This window comes from Bacillus rossius, chromosome 17, assembly GCF_032445375.1.
Source record: "Bacillus rossius redtenbacheri isolate Brsri chromosome 17, Brsri_v3, whole genome shotgun sequence".
Taxonomy (NCBI): Eukaryota; Metazoa; Arthropoda; class Insecta; order Phasmatodea; family Bacillidae; genus Bacillus; species Bacillus rossius.
In genome coordinates, this window is record NC_086344.1 from 30,365,504 (window position 1) to 30,380,619 (window position 15,116).

The window sequence follows — 15,116 nt, forward strand, 5'->3', positions numbered from 1 at the left end:
ATGGGTGTCGTCAGTTACTACCAACAACCACCATAGAGTAAAGACAATATGACAAACAGAAATATTATGATGCATAAAACCTTTTCCATACTGGCCTTCGTGTAACTTCACGAATTTTTGAACTTAAACATATAATTAACTGTTTAAATGTTCAACTAGGGCAGTATTCTACTAGGAGCCAATTCCAAGGAACACACGAATTATCTCATGCATTATCTCCGATAAGAAAACATGTTTTAAAAGTTAATTGCTTTTTAAATCAAGAATATTCGTTTGCTTTACTTTTTAATCTTCAAGCAAGTGTATTAATTCTTTTAAATATGATTTTTTAATATTCAGTAATTCTTTTTAATGTAAGTGAGCGGAAGTTCGTTTTGTACAAAAGAGTTACCTACAGTTAAATCGCATCATAGATTTATTAATAACAATAATGAACCAACAAAAATATTCCCAAATATTACTATGGATGATATTTAAAATTTAAGGTCGGACAGAAACTGTAACTTTATTATAACCAGTCAAAATACAATAGCGAGGCATTCTCTCTCAAAACTTCAGCTCAAATGACAAATACAGATAAGTTTTAAGTTCGCAGTCCGCCACGAGCCTTACTAAGCGGACGAGACTCGCCAAGACAAAGGATGGGAAACTGCCAGGCCACTATTCCTAACTCCATGGCCAGACCTATCTATATGATCGTCGACGTGGGCCCGAAAAGGCGTGATTAAAATTTGAAATATTTCTTCCTCTGAGAGGGTTCATTTACGCTAAAAGGTCGCTGTGTTAAAACAGCCATGACTAATAAATAGCTATAACCTATTTTTAAAAATATATGTTAAAATTTTGAAGATATAATGCAATTATCATGTTAAATTTTCTTAGTTACAGTTATTTTTATTTGAATACGGTAATAAATATGTGAGTGTTTTCTAACTCAAAGTATTTAAACTTAAATCTTTTCGAATGTTTCAAAAGTTGGTCACAGAAACAATCTATACGGTTGGTCATTAAGGAATGTCAACGGTTTTCGTAGGCGTCAACTACCAATCAAAGGCTAGCTACTCGATTTGAAACGTTTGATGTTAACTAGACTGTCTTTTTTAACGTTTTGAAGTCTAATTATTTGGGTGTTAACTATTGACATGTCAATTGTACGCATTGTTTTTGGAATCACTTGGTCTGTAAGATAAATTACTTGCATTTACCAGTTGGACTTGTATGATTCAGTCTTAATTATTTGTGGACGTTCAGGTATGTTTTTATTGCTAGTATTAAATCTAATGTACTAACATTTTGTCGACTTCACAGTTTTCCATTAAGTATAATTACAGTTTAACTTGCGTATGTCGAATTAGTATTATAAAACTACGTCAGAACTTGTTTTTACAGTTGGATCTGATTTAGATATTAATGCAATTGTGTTAAAGGCTTCCATGTGAAGCAAAATGAAGCTGATCTAAAGTTCACCACTTTTAAGTTAAATTTCTGTAAATACCTTTGTATTTTCTGCTAACACGATACCTCCGTTGCATTTGTTTTGTAACACATTTTCAGCAGATATTCTTTGTGTAATATAATGTTTGTATTCTGGCTAGTGATAGTCTTATAATAATGAACATTTGCGTGACTTATTATACCCATGGTATTGTATTATCTTATATATATATGTGTGTGTGTGTGCGTGTAAAATATTTGTGAGAGAACAATAAGTTATTTTGTTATAATTTGTGTTTTGGGCCTGAGATAATAGCAACTACGAGAAAATGACATCAAATGTCATGAAAGTCTCGAAACTTATTTCCATCAGTCTTAGCTAACTTTCTTGTTTTTTATCGATGCATCACTTCGGTTTATAGTTGCACAATAAACATACATGTCGTTGACTATCCACTTAAATCATGTGGAAATTATTCCTGAAAATGTTATTTAACAAAAATCAGCACTTTCCTGTGTTAAGTATATCGGTTTTATACCATGTTTTGATTTTGCTTATGTATATAAAATTTGGATGCTGTGATCTAAAAAAAAGTTACCAATTCCTGATAAATTCATGGGATTGGTTCACTGCCGTTTCCTGTCTAATGTGCGTTTCAGGATCAAAAGTACCTGAGGTTGGACAATTCATCATGTATATATTGCTAAACAAGCTGAGACTTTTGCTTAAGCAGCTTAATTGTATTTTTTTCTTTCATTTTATATTCTTGGCAGGCCTACTTAATCAGTGGTGTATCTGTGTTGGTGAGGCAGGATGGTTATTGCGGCACTGGTTGGTGCTTATTATCTCTTCTAAACGTAAGTCTCAGAACCAGTGCACAGTCTCCTAGGAGTGCATAGGACAACTAAGAAAATTGAGCGGTAACCATAATACATGGAAGATAAATGAGTAATGAGCCCCTTCAGTGCTTTAAAGAATCTGTGCTGGGTTTTTCGCGCGTAAAATTATTCTGAAAACACACAGTGTTGGCACTTTTCTCTCCTAAAAAGACAGGTAAAAACAAAACATGGAAACAGGACTATTCTTCCGCCCTGTCTGGTCTTTTGGCTCTTTTTCAAAGAGTGCATTTTTTTTTTTTTTTTTTTTTTCCCCTGAATTTCTGCACACTGTGTGCCTAGCTATGTGATGCCATTAACTAACTTCAGTTCAGTTTTCAAAACACGATGTTTCTGACCTTTCGCAGGCCGAAATATGGTCCGTAACAGACGCTCGCTCGGCAAGGCCTTCACCCCGAACAAACTGGCGAAGAAGAAGGCGCATGCTGCGGAGCCGGCCAATGAGAAGCCCGCCTCGATGAAGGTCGTGGTGCGGGTTCGGCCCCCCAACGAGCGGGAGCTGGAGGGAAACGTGAGGTAAGTACAGCGGAGAGGACCTTGGTGATGCGTCAGAGAATCCACGGTACTTACGTATTAACGCCACCACAGGTACAGATTTTGCGATTTTCAAGTGCCGCCGATCTATACCTAAAATTTTTCAATACCTGTGCTTTTTGCTGCTGCTGCTGCTGCTGCCAAAAAAATTGTCTACCCGTGTATGTTTGTGTGTTTGTTTTGGCGAACTTCATTCAAATAATGTGAATGCTCGTTTAGGTAAGGTTAGCTACATTGAAAAAAAAACTATTGAAATATTTATTATGGTTGCTTAGGAATTACAAATTTAAGATGTGGCTGTTCTGACCTTTGGAATCTTATTTATCAGAGTTCATAATGGCGACAGCATCAGGTGAAAGAAAATGGAGACTTTTTTTTAATCTATGTTAAACTCTACGTCGGCCCATTTTCCACCGAAATCAGATTGACTGCTTTGTATTTAAATAAAGTTGTTTTTAATTTATGATTTGTCGCAAATATTTTAGGTGTAGATTGGCGGCACTTGAAAACAAAGTAAGTTCTGAGTCGACATAGCCTACATCAACAGCTTCCAGCCTGCGGCCGATTCAGCAAAGTAGATTACCTTCCATCTTCATCTGTCACACCACCATTCCTCCTTTACTCTGTTCCATTCTTCTCCTCTTCTCTCCTGTCTGTATCTTTAACTATCTTCTCTTCCCGGTTATTCCTTGATGTTCCGTGGGGCCTTCTTGTTTACTTCAACTCCCGTCATTTTCTTAGACAGCCTCTTTTTTCCCCCATTCTCTGGACATGGCCATACCAACTCATCCTTGCTTTTCTGTCCATGTAACGACACACGTCTATTGTAAAAAAATCACCTTCAGTAAACGTTTGTTCGGTACTATAACTGCATACCTGCCAACTTTTACGGATTGTCCGTAAGTTTTACGAATTTTAATACTTTTTTACGGTTTTACGGACGTCTTTAATATCTTACGGATTTATTTTTGCGTGGTGGTTTATTACCGTTCACTGTACCGGCCATGTATACCTGTCAACTTCTACTGTACCGGCCATGTTACCGACGTACCGACGGAAGGCGGAATGAAAACAAAACAAGAAATAGTTAGTTATTTGTATATGGTTTGGACTGGACGGTCTACGTTTGTTTTCCACTTACCGCAACGGAAAAGTGCTCCCTTAAACGGAGGAATGGACCACAATTGTGACGTCAGCCCTACCTCCTTGGTCTGTTTCTTGTTCCTTATGTTATGTTCAAAATGGCTGACTATTGTTCGTAGTTCCAATGTAGTGCTGCGCAACCTTTTTTTTTTTTTTTTTTTTTTTTTTTCGTTTGTATTTACGTGGTGGGAACAATGAGTAAGCTAGCCAAGAAGAAATATACTCAGACTTACCGTGCTGCGTACAACAACGAATTCCCGTGTATTCTGAAATCGCAAAAAGGAGAAACTTTTGTGTTTTGCACAGTGTGCCGATGTGATTTTAGTATTGCTCATGGAGGTAGGTCCGACATAACTACACACGTTAAGTGTCCTAAGCATAGGAAAAACGTGCTTTCTGAGGAAGAAAATAAGAGATTGATAGTTTTTTCACCAGTACTGCACACACGGGGTTGGAAGTGACGAAAGCAGGCACTGTTGATGTCAAGTGGGCTGAATTATCAAGAGTTCGTGGAGTAGATGGCTTCCTGAAGTATAACAGACTGTCAAAGATAATGCTATCAATTCTGTCAATCCCCCACAGTAATTCAGAATGTGATCACATTTTCAGTATGGTAAAAAAAACAGAACCCAATTTAGGTCCTCCATGTCATCTGAAAATTTGCAGTCTATTGCTGTGTTGAAATCAAGGAATTGTGTTTGATATGAACAAAGGTTTACCTCAGATTTGTTAGGTAAAGCAAAGAAGGCAACTGCTGCACATTCTAAGTCTTAAAATTGCATTAAGGATTATAATCAGGAGACGACTGAAATATGTAACAAACATGTGATATAGCAAGGTTTAGTTTCCCAGTACATTTACAATATTGACTGTATGAGGTTTTCATTCTAGGCCATCGATATGCCCTTCATGTCATTAGTAAATTAGCAGAAACCAAATGGAATAGAAAAATAGAAAATAATTGCACATAAAGCATATAAAAAATTGCCGCATTTGATTTACGATACATTTTCCCAATTTAAAAGTTTTCTTGATGACCAAACTAAAAAGTTGGCAGGTATGTAACTGGTAAAAAAATTTACGTCGCAAGCTTTTCGGAAAATGAATGATAAAATTCTGAAAATACTTTTTCAAGCATTAGAGATGTTCCTGTATTTACCCTGAAAACAGCGTTGATAAATTCATGCTGGTTTGCGAGGAATCACAGTTTATAACTTTCATTTGCATTGATGTAGCCGATGCTATTGTTCGCGTTCCTGTGTGCGTTTGTCTTGGGGGAATTTAGTCAAAATGTGAGAATTCATTGTTGATTAGGTTAGGTTATCTACATTAAAAATTCTTTAAAACCTTTGTGGACGGTTGGTTAGGTTAGCATAGCTACGTCAAAAACAATGTAAAATATTTTTAATGCTTGGTTAGGAATTACCAATTTAAGATGTAGCTATCCTGATCCAACCAACCATTCACACGATATCACAGAACAGTGAGAACTTTGATTAACTGGGGTAATTAGGGGGAGGGGGGGAAGGTCAGCACACATAATCAAATTCAAATGTATTTAATTTATACAGAACAGCAAAATTTCATAAGTAATTTCTATAAAAAGCAATTTTTTCAAATGATTTATTTTAAATAGAATATCTTAATTTTTTTTTAATCAAAGGTTGAATTCCACTCTAATAGCAACCAAAATTAGCTCATTGTTTCTTGTTATTACAGGAATTAAAATCATATGCTTAGCAAAATATCAAAATTATCTGGACTATACCCATATTCACACTCCTGTAAAATTAAATTAAATAAGTCAAATTTAGACAGTGTAAAAAAAATTAGGAATTAATACAATATTTTTAATAATAAAATTTTTTCATGTGGAAATCCAGACTACTGTAAATACCTATTCTCTGGAGAATGCTCCTCCTGTGGGGAAATACCCTTTCTGTTAAGTCCCAGTCAGATGTCAGATTTGGTGGACTGAAGTTCTTTCATGTTATAACTTTACTGGTTCGACATGAGTGGCAGAAAGCGGAATTTTGTTTGGCTTCCATTTGGACATGCTAAGAACCAAAATAACTAACGTAATAAAAAACCTGGTAAACCCTAAAAAAAAAAGTTTTTTTTTTTTTTTTACAACCCTGATTGTAGTTAACCTGTTTTGTCAGGTATTCTTAAAGACAGAAAAAAATGTTAGATGCGACTGAGAAAAGTCTGGGATGTTGTGTGTAGCATTGCATGTCCTGCCCTCCGTAGCTTTTATGAGTATTTTTGGGAGGCATAAATATTATTTATCATTCAGGTGGATTAGCTGGTTACATAGCTTCAAGGTCTTTAGTGACCTACCTAGTTCTTCATTTATGTATCTTATCGTTTATTAATAGTCTTGTAGGTAGTTAATTTACATAGAAAAGACATTTAACTATCTACTTTTTTACTGGTTTCCACATTATTTGCTAGGTTAGTATATGTTTAAAAATGTTTTTATAGCTGTATTTCTGTGTGTTTTCAATTGCAAGTTTTTTTTAATGCCTTTCTAGAATATTGGGTATGTATGTCTTGTTTTTAAAAAAAAAGGCCGAGATAGGTGCGCGAGACAGCGGTGCCAATTTTCCGGGTCTTTTATCAGTTAGATACGTTCTGCCATTTTCTGTATGCGTTATTATGATAGAAAATGACAGATGGGAGATAATAAAATTATCGGGGTTTTGTGACGGCCAATCAGAAAAGAATTTGTTTTTTGTATCTTTATTTTTTTGTCTAGTTGAATTTTATGTTATACTAGCAGACCCGGCCACACGTTGCTGTGGCTGAGTGATTTAGAAAGGATTTAAAAGACAAAATTTAACACAGTTTAACATAACGATTTCAATTCTACTAATAATAAATCACAGTTCATTTTATTAATAAATACTCTGATTAGTTCTAACTATGATAAATTACAGTTAAAGTTTAATGAAGCGCCAATCGGTGTACAATATTTTTGGTCCGGGCATTGTTGAGATTCAATGTTTTTGGTGGCATTTTACTGAAAATAATAATTAAGTTAGTAAAAATTCAATCAAAATGAGAAAATAAAAACCAAGCACTTAATACATATATTGTTGTAATTTTTATAAACTTAGATTATAAAATTTGCAGGAAAGGTAGAATTAATTAATACTTACAAATTTTTTAACATGAAATAAAATTTAATGAACTCTGATTCTCTAGCTAATATTATTTGTTTTATTATTATATCTGTAGATTGACAGCTGAAGATAGATATCAATAATTATTGTAAACACGTGAGAATAACATCAAAAATAATACCAAAAAAAGCGAGGTTACGTAGTATATTGATCAACGAAAATGTGCACAACATGGAGAAAAATAAAATTTGAATTGTAACTTAGCGCCATCTATGAGATATTTATGTCAGCCAGTAAACAGTTGTCTGTAAAAAATTGATTTAAGGCGCCATCTGTTTAAGACTTATGAAACTTACAATTAATAACACCAATCAACATTGATAATCAGTTAATTATTAATTATAAATTATTAAGACCATTAATCAAAATAAAAACTATCCTATCTCTATAGTTGGAAAAAATTACACATAAATGCCAATTTTCATCGAAATCGGTTGACTTGGTGAAGAGTTCACTGGAAACTAACATCAGGACACTGGATTTATATATGTATAAGATTGTGTTCGAGGTAGTTGTGCTGTGATTGGTTTGTGAGGTATAGCAGTTTCCTCCCTAAATGGCTGGTGGTAGTTGCATCATCTTGCCAATTCTCACTGCCCCTTTACAGTTAAAATTTTGCGACCACAGTCGTGGTAATCGGCCCACTATGGAACTTTAATGTGGTTTTTAGCCGCCTTTCCGAGAATGCGTTTATCCCATCGACACAATTGATTTACAAGATATGATTTATGTGATTGCTAGAGACATGCAAAATTCGTGGATTCATTTCGCGATAGGCTGGCGTGAAAACAACTATACCTTCGTACCGCTTCTGTGATTGGCCCACATTTTATCCGGGGAACTGTGAGCCAATGGGAAACACTAAACCAAGAAAGTGCCGAATTACGGACAGCCTAGTTGAGACGTCTCACGCATCAGTAGCCAATGAACAGGTGTCATTTCCGCAAGTATTTAAAGGACTGTGGAGTCTATCCTAGAGGTCAATGAATCCACAAATTTTACAGGTCTCTAGTGATTGCATACCGAAGGTCAAAGGGGAACGGTGATGATCATGGGTGGTTTGGAACAATGAAAAAGCTGACTGAAATTGATAGTATGGATTGCACACGGCTGCCGAAGTGGGTGGGAGGTTCATGGGTTGGGTAAAGTGGGGAGGGGGGGGTGTAATGAGCTCGGGAATAAGGCGAACAAGATATGATTTAAGTACTTTTTTTGGCAGTATCAAAATTAATAAACATTCACTTTTTGCAGATCAAATTTGATTGTGTTGCTATGGACACAGTGTAGACATGTAGTGAGCATCATGTAATGGCAGACAGTGTTTTGTTTTTGTGTGAATAACTGAAAAACATAATCTACCTAAAAGTTCTAACAAACTACTTCAATAAATACTGCCCATTAAATTCATACTGAACATGAAATTTAAAACGTCTACAAAAATTTTGAAAAACTTTTTACAGTATTTAGTTTTTGAAGTCTTTTTTTGTGAATGTTTGTCAAGTCGTCTTTTAGTCAGGTTGATCTGATTTGTTACATGGTTGAAGTAAGTGTGGGAATCCTGCTTTGAGACATGGTCTTGCATGCCATGTTATGTTTATTTTCTTACATTTTATATTTGGTAATAAATTTTGTTGCCAGAACATAGGTGTTATATAATAGCAGTATTAAGTCACTTCAAGTGTTCCCTATTAAGCACATGCACAATTGCAATGTCCGTGATTGTGTCCGATGTACACTGATTGCTGATTGGCCTACATGACCATGTCATGGGTGGTGTGGGCGATGGTCCAAATTCTCCCTGGGCTAAATACATGTTCAACTTAAACTTTTTGTTCCAATCTGTGACTTCTGGTTCCTGTTTCAAAGAGGTAAACAGAAAATAACTGACAATGTTTTCGATGCCAAGAAGACCACGACAAAGTTGGTGAAACACACAGTTATTTTTGGCAGGGTGATTATTCATTTATTAGCATTTGCTTCTGCCTGACTTTTTAACTAAATATTATTGATCTCTCAAAACTTTCACAAGTTAAAATAATTTTTAAAACTTAGCTGTGTATTCATTTACAATAAAGAAAAACAATCTATAAAGACTTATTTTATTTTGGCGCTCTATATTTACTGTGCTCTGGTGACTTCTTCAGAAATCTGTAATCGGACATCGCATTTGCAGAATGGCCGTTTCCCACGCGACACGGACCGTCCACAGTTTCGGACTGTTTGTAGATGGGCCTTTATGATCACTTGAGAAAGTTTTTACAGCTTACAAATAATGTGTTGTAAAAATCTGATGGCATATATTTGTGACCAGACTAGTGCGAGAAAGCGATTGTGGTGAATTCCCAGGAATAGCCCTTTAGTAATAGTTATTACAAGAAAACAAACCAAGATGGCAAGCGAGAAAGCCTTAAACCTATGGTCGTGCCATGTGTTTGCACCTGTTTGTCTCGTTTGTTTCAGGAAAGTCGTTGAAGTGGTCAGCGACGAAGGCTTGGTGTTCGACCCCCAAGAACCGGAAGACCTCTTCTTCTACCACGGCTCCACGCAGAGGAACCGGGATGTCACCAGGAGGAAGAACAAAAATTCGGAATTTGTTTTTGACAGGGTTTTCGGTGAAAACGCATCGAACAACGATGTGTACGAATATAGCACGAGGGAGATTCTGAAAGCCCTCTTTGATGGCTATAACTGTTCAGGTAACAATTTTTAATATGGCTTGACTAGTTTCATAAATCCTACTGCTTTATTGGCACAAGCACAAATTATTAAATAATTTGCAGTGTTGTGGTTTTTTGGGTGTTTTGCTGAAATTTTCGTCATTGAATGAGTTGATGCCAGAAAAGTACTAATACATATCTAAATACATTTCAAGTACATTTAAATGTTGAATAACATTTAATTTAATGCTACGCAAGTGCCGTTGCCATTGTGCACTCGGAAATGAATTTCAAAAAAAAATTATTTTTGTTGTTGTGATGTATGAAAGTGAAATATTTGGCTCGGTTAATCCGCTAACCGGATAACCCGCACCCGGATAATTTGGAGTCTAGTGAATGTGCTTTTTTTTTTCTTTTTTTTTTCTTCCTTCATTAAAAGATTGTTACTACTAGCTCGCTGTAGGAAAGGTTTTGATGGAGATTAAAAACTGACGAAAACTAGCTTCTACTACGCGGCTTAGGTTCCCCCCTTCCTTCTTTGCGACAGAGAGGGGAGTGACGGAAATGATCTGTCGCAAAGAAGGGAGGGGGGGAACCTAAGCTGCGCAGTAGAAGCTAGTTTTCATCAGTTTTTAATCTCCATCAAAAACCTTTCCTACAGCGAGCCAGTAGTAACCGTTTGTCGTGCTGATTGCAGTTTTTGCGTACGGGGCGACCGGCTCTGGGAAGACCTTCACGATGCTGGGGAACAAGGAGAACCCGGGCATCGCGTACCAGACGATGGTGGAGCTCTACCGCAGGGTCCACGACCTGTCCGAGGAGTTCGAGTTCGACATCCGCGTCTCGTACCTGGAGGTGTGGGGCTGTTTTCCCGTTCCTCCCTCGTTTGGGGGTTGCGTTCGGTACCTGCGGTGGCGTATGACGTCCGTTAATGAAAAAGTGGAATTAATTGGACGGTCTCCGGGTAAAAGGTAACAAGTCACATTTTGGTGATTTTTAGTCGACAAGTCACTTAAACTCTTTTTAATCATTGGCAACTATGTTGGTAAATATGTTGGTAAATAAGAGAATAATGCAAGAAGAATTTAAGTATTTAAATTCAATTTTTATCTAAGAGTTTTTTGTTTCTCCTGCAAAAAGTGAATTCTTGAGTTGTTACCTTTTACCCGGAGAAAAAAACTCAATCAGGGAACAGTTCATCGTTACCTAACAGGAATTGTTACTTGGAGATACTGGAATACGGTCTTGAGAATTAGTTTACAGCCGTATTCCAATGTAGTGCCTTTTCGCTACCTTCCTCGAAGGAGCTTTCAGTTTGACATCCTCGTTTCACACTTGGAGGTGATTTGGTTTTCCCGTTCCTTCCTCGTTTGTGAATTTTCAATAAATTGGGGGCTAGGTTCAGTACCCGCGGTGGCTTTCGATGTTTGTTAATGAAAAGTGGAATTAATTCAACTAAACAGCTTTTATTTTTTATTTTATCAAATTTATGAATCGTAGGGGTGCTATTAGTAGAATAAAATGTAGAAACATGTTGCAACATCCCTGGTTATTATATTTTGTATGTACCCAAGTTTAAAATTTAAAGTGAGTCTTAGATTTTCTGTTTATTTTTATATGATTAGGGATTATTTTATCACAAATAGAATAGCTAGATGATTTAGCAAGGCAGTTTGAGTAAAAACTATGAAACCATTTGTCACGAAAATACTATCCAAGTAGGGTTAAATATAAAATTTTCTAATCAGTTAAGACTCAAGTCCCTTTGCGGTTTCTGTTTCCCGGTAGTGTGATCAAAGTTTGATTTTCGGTGGGGTTAAGCCTGGATTCTTTCTTTCCCCTACCCCCTCCCGGGCATTTCAGGGTGTCCAAATTCTGGAAAGTAAGGGATTTTGGAATTATCAGGAAAACTCTGTGATAGTACTGATTTGAAGAGTAAATTTCAAGCTCCAGGCAGCCATCACCCAACTTGTGAAAGAATTTTTTTTTTTTTTTATCTCTTTATTTCTTTCATAAACAACAATAACACAAATCTCTTGTTTCGAAAATGGAATTGGCCTTAAGAAATAATACCGTAAAATCCTGTCTGTGGTTATTTGATTGTAATTGGGTTGGAGGTAGGGGATAGGTTTCGCGGGAGTGTGACTTGGACCGGTTGTTGTTCTCTCCGGCGCCAGGTGTACAACGAGAACGTGCGGGACCTCCTGCAGCCGGCCTCGAAGCACCTGCACCTGCGCGAGGACGCCAGCAACGGGGTCACGGTGCCCGGCCTCACCGTCAGCAGGATCACCTGCGCCGACGAGCTGTTCGCGCGCCTGTCCCAGGGCAACGTCAACCGCTCCCAGCACCCCACCGACTCCAACGCCGAGTCGTCCCGCTCGCACGCCGTCTTCCAGGCGAGTTGGAGACCGTCGCTGGAAGTCTACAGAACTAACCGGACCGGTGCCGGAATTCGCTTAACTTTGTGTGACTTCCGGCGATTTTTCGCTGACTTGCTTTTCGGTTTTTTTACGCCTCTGTCCGTGCTCAATCGACATAATGGACTGTATAATTACTAAAAAAATCAAAAACTTCTACTGTTGCGCACGGTCAACCTACCGAAGCGAAAACAAACGAGAACGAACTGGTCGCAAGATGGCGTGGGAGCAGCAGCGTCACGATTCCGACGCTGCGGGCGGGCGGGAAATTCAAATTCAACATTTACACTCGGCCTGAACAGCCTCGCTTTAGTTTATAGTTGTCGCATTTGATATTAATATAGCCAATCCCTGTTAAGAGTACAGTGTGTTCATACAGGAAAGTGTAGTGTTCCCGATCCCGAAAAGTGTTACTGGTTCCGACAGCGATTAAATTGCTACTCGTATTAGATGAAGGTCCGAAAGTTTGCGGCAGCCTAAAATTCACAGTTTTGCACCGTATATTTGGTATGTATGAGCAGCGCCGATATTTTTGAGCCTTCAAAATTGGAAAAAACTTTAAAATTTTTCATGCCCGGTGTTGTGTGCGAGGTGCATGCGGCGGCAACGCAGCAACAGCTGAGTCGATAAGATGCGCACGGCGCGCCGGCATACTACCGTGACCTTGCGCGCAACACTTGCCTGGCCGTCTCGTGCTCGCTGCTCACAGTTGACCTTGCTAGCGGCCATACGCAGCCACGGACTTGTGTTTCGCTGCGGAATGTTTGCCGTGCTTTACCTAAAAGACGCTGAATAATAAATTGTGTGTGTCACATTGCAACTGTCTTTGAACTGATACCACTTTGTATACTTTTATTTTGTAATGCTGGTATGTAGTTATCTTTGGGTGTAACCTAAAATATTATCTACCGGATAACTCTGACAAATTCTCTCTCCCCCCCCCCCCCCCCCCCCCCCCCCCCCTTTAGTCTGACATATCGAGGGTTTACTGTATTGTTAGTCTGTTCCAAAACTCTCTCTTGGCGTGGCGTCACGATGGATCGCTCGTGTGATCGGTCGGTCCCGCGGGTGTGTGTGTTCCAGACGTACATACACTCGAGGGTGAAGACGACCAAGCAGCAGAAGCTGGTGAAGCTGTCCATGATAGACCTGGCGGGGTCGGAGAAGGCCAGTGCGACGGGGGGCAGGGGCGCCCGGTTCTGCGAGGGGCAGAACATAAACCGCTCCCTGCTGGCCCTGGGTGAGCCGGCTCCCGAGACTCGGCCTTAGGCGTGCCTACAGGGGGGGGGGGGGGGGGGGGGGGGGGCCATGGCCCCTCCTAATGTAATCACTCGGATCGGCATTTTGTCTAATCCGTTCGTTAATATTCGTATATTCCTGGCACTGTGACACTCAAAACTTGAGTTTCAGTGTTGCAGCGTGCTAATTCTTATTCTTACTAATATTATAAATGCGAAAGTCTACTAGCTCGCAGTAGGAAAGGTTTTGATGGAGATTAAAAAAATGACGAAAACTATCTTCTACTGCGCAGCGTAGGTTCCCCCTTTCCTTCTTTGCGACGGAGAGGGGAGTGACGGAAATTCTCTGTCGCAAAGAAGGGAGGGGGGAACCTAAGCTGCGCAGTAGAAGCTAGTTTTTGTCAGTTTTTAATCTCCATCGAAACCTTTCCTACAGCGAGCTACTGTCTGTCTGTCTGTCTGTCTGTCTGTCTGTCTGTCTGTCTGTTACCTTGTCACTGCTGAACGGATCGTAATGAAATTTGGCAAGGAGATAGATTATATCCTCGGGATGGACATAGGCTATCTTTTGTCTAAAAAAAAAAAAAAATTTTAAACGGGTTAAAAAAAATACATCTTAATTTTATGTAACGTGTGTCATAGATATACAAACTGTTAGTGTCATTCCTCTATGTCTGCCGAGCAATAACTTTCAAGCCATTACGTTACGTTTTGCTATTGTAAGGAACTAAGTAGAGAGTAAGAAAAAAATATATATCTTGACAGTTTTTAGTGTCGCCATATTTGTTTCAATTTTCAATACCGTTTTTGTATATTACAATTTAAATTGTCATTCCAGTTGAATAAATTTTTTTGACAAATTAGTTGTTATTTATACTTTTTGTTTCATTTTGGACTATGTTTTTTTTTTTTTTTACTTAATTCAAAGATTTGTGGTGTGTACAGGGAGGGATATCTCTATTAATTTCTATACTCCTTTGGATAAGCGGAATATGGCCACCACAGTTTTACATATCAACAAATCCTACAAATGTTTTAAACATTATGACAAATAAAAAATAGTTTCACAAACATCCTTAGTTTTTTTTGGTGTGTATAGTTTGAAGTTTAATATTATGTATGTACGTAAATTCTTAAACATAGAGTTATTTATTAATTTATTTAGAAAATTATTCATAGGTAGGTAATAAGTTTTCCTTTATATCTCTTTCGATTTGGAGTGTTTCCGAGCCATTCAGGGTCCTCAACATCACCCCCCCCCCCCCCCCCCCTATGGGGGTCAAAACCCCAAAATTTAAAAAATTTCAAATATCATTCTTTCGATTTTTATTGTTTCCCAGCCATTCAGGGTCCTCAACATCACCCCTCCCCCTCCGGGGACAAAGCCCCAAAATATCGACAATTTCAGGAATTTCAAATATCATTTCTTTCGAGATGGAGTGTTCCAAACCATTCGAGGTCCTGAACATCCACTTTTCGCAAAAGTGAAAGCCCCAAAATTTCGAAATATAAGACTATATATAATTGGATTTTGGTATGTATGATGTCGATAAAATCTTGCACCGTTTGACCGATCGCCATGAAAGTTGGCACATCAAAGTGTTTTTATCA

General features: G+C 38.1%; 1 protein-coding gene across 3 annotated transcripts in view; it reads left to right on the forward strand.

The window, feature by feature from the left end:
- Positions 1 to 1,034: 1,034 nt before the first annotated feature.
- Positions 1,035 to 15,116, forward strand: part of LOC134540984 (kinesin-like protein KIF18B) — a 63,545-nt gene continuing 49,463 nt past the window's right edge. For 2 of the 3 annotated variants that reach the window (XM_063384093.1, XM_063384094.1), the window contains exons 1-6: positions 1,041 to 1,251; positions 2,679 to 2,847; positions 9,654 to 9,889; positions 10,548 to 10,705; positions 12,028 to 12,246; positions 13,351 to 13,507. In XM_063384093.1, the coding sequence (XP_063240163.1) occupies positions 2,687 to 2,847; positions 9,654 to 9,889; positions 10,548 to 10,705; positions 12,028 to 12,246; positions 13,351 to 13,507 (931 nt within the window). In that variant the 5' untranslated portion in view covers positions 1,041 to 1,251; positions 2,679 to 2,686. Of the gene's footprint in view, positions 1,252 to 2,678; positions 2,848 to 9,653; positions 9,890 to 10,547; positions 10,706 to 12,027; positions 12,247 to 13,350; positions 13,508 to 15,116 lie in introns of all 3 variants that reach the window. The other variant, XM_063384091.1, reaches the window with a different exon arrangement.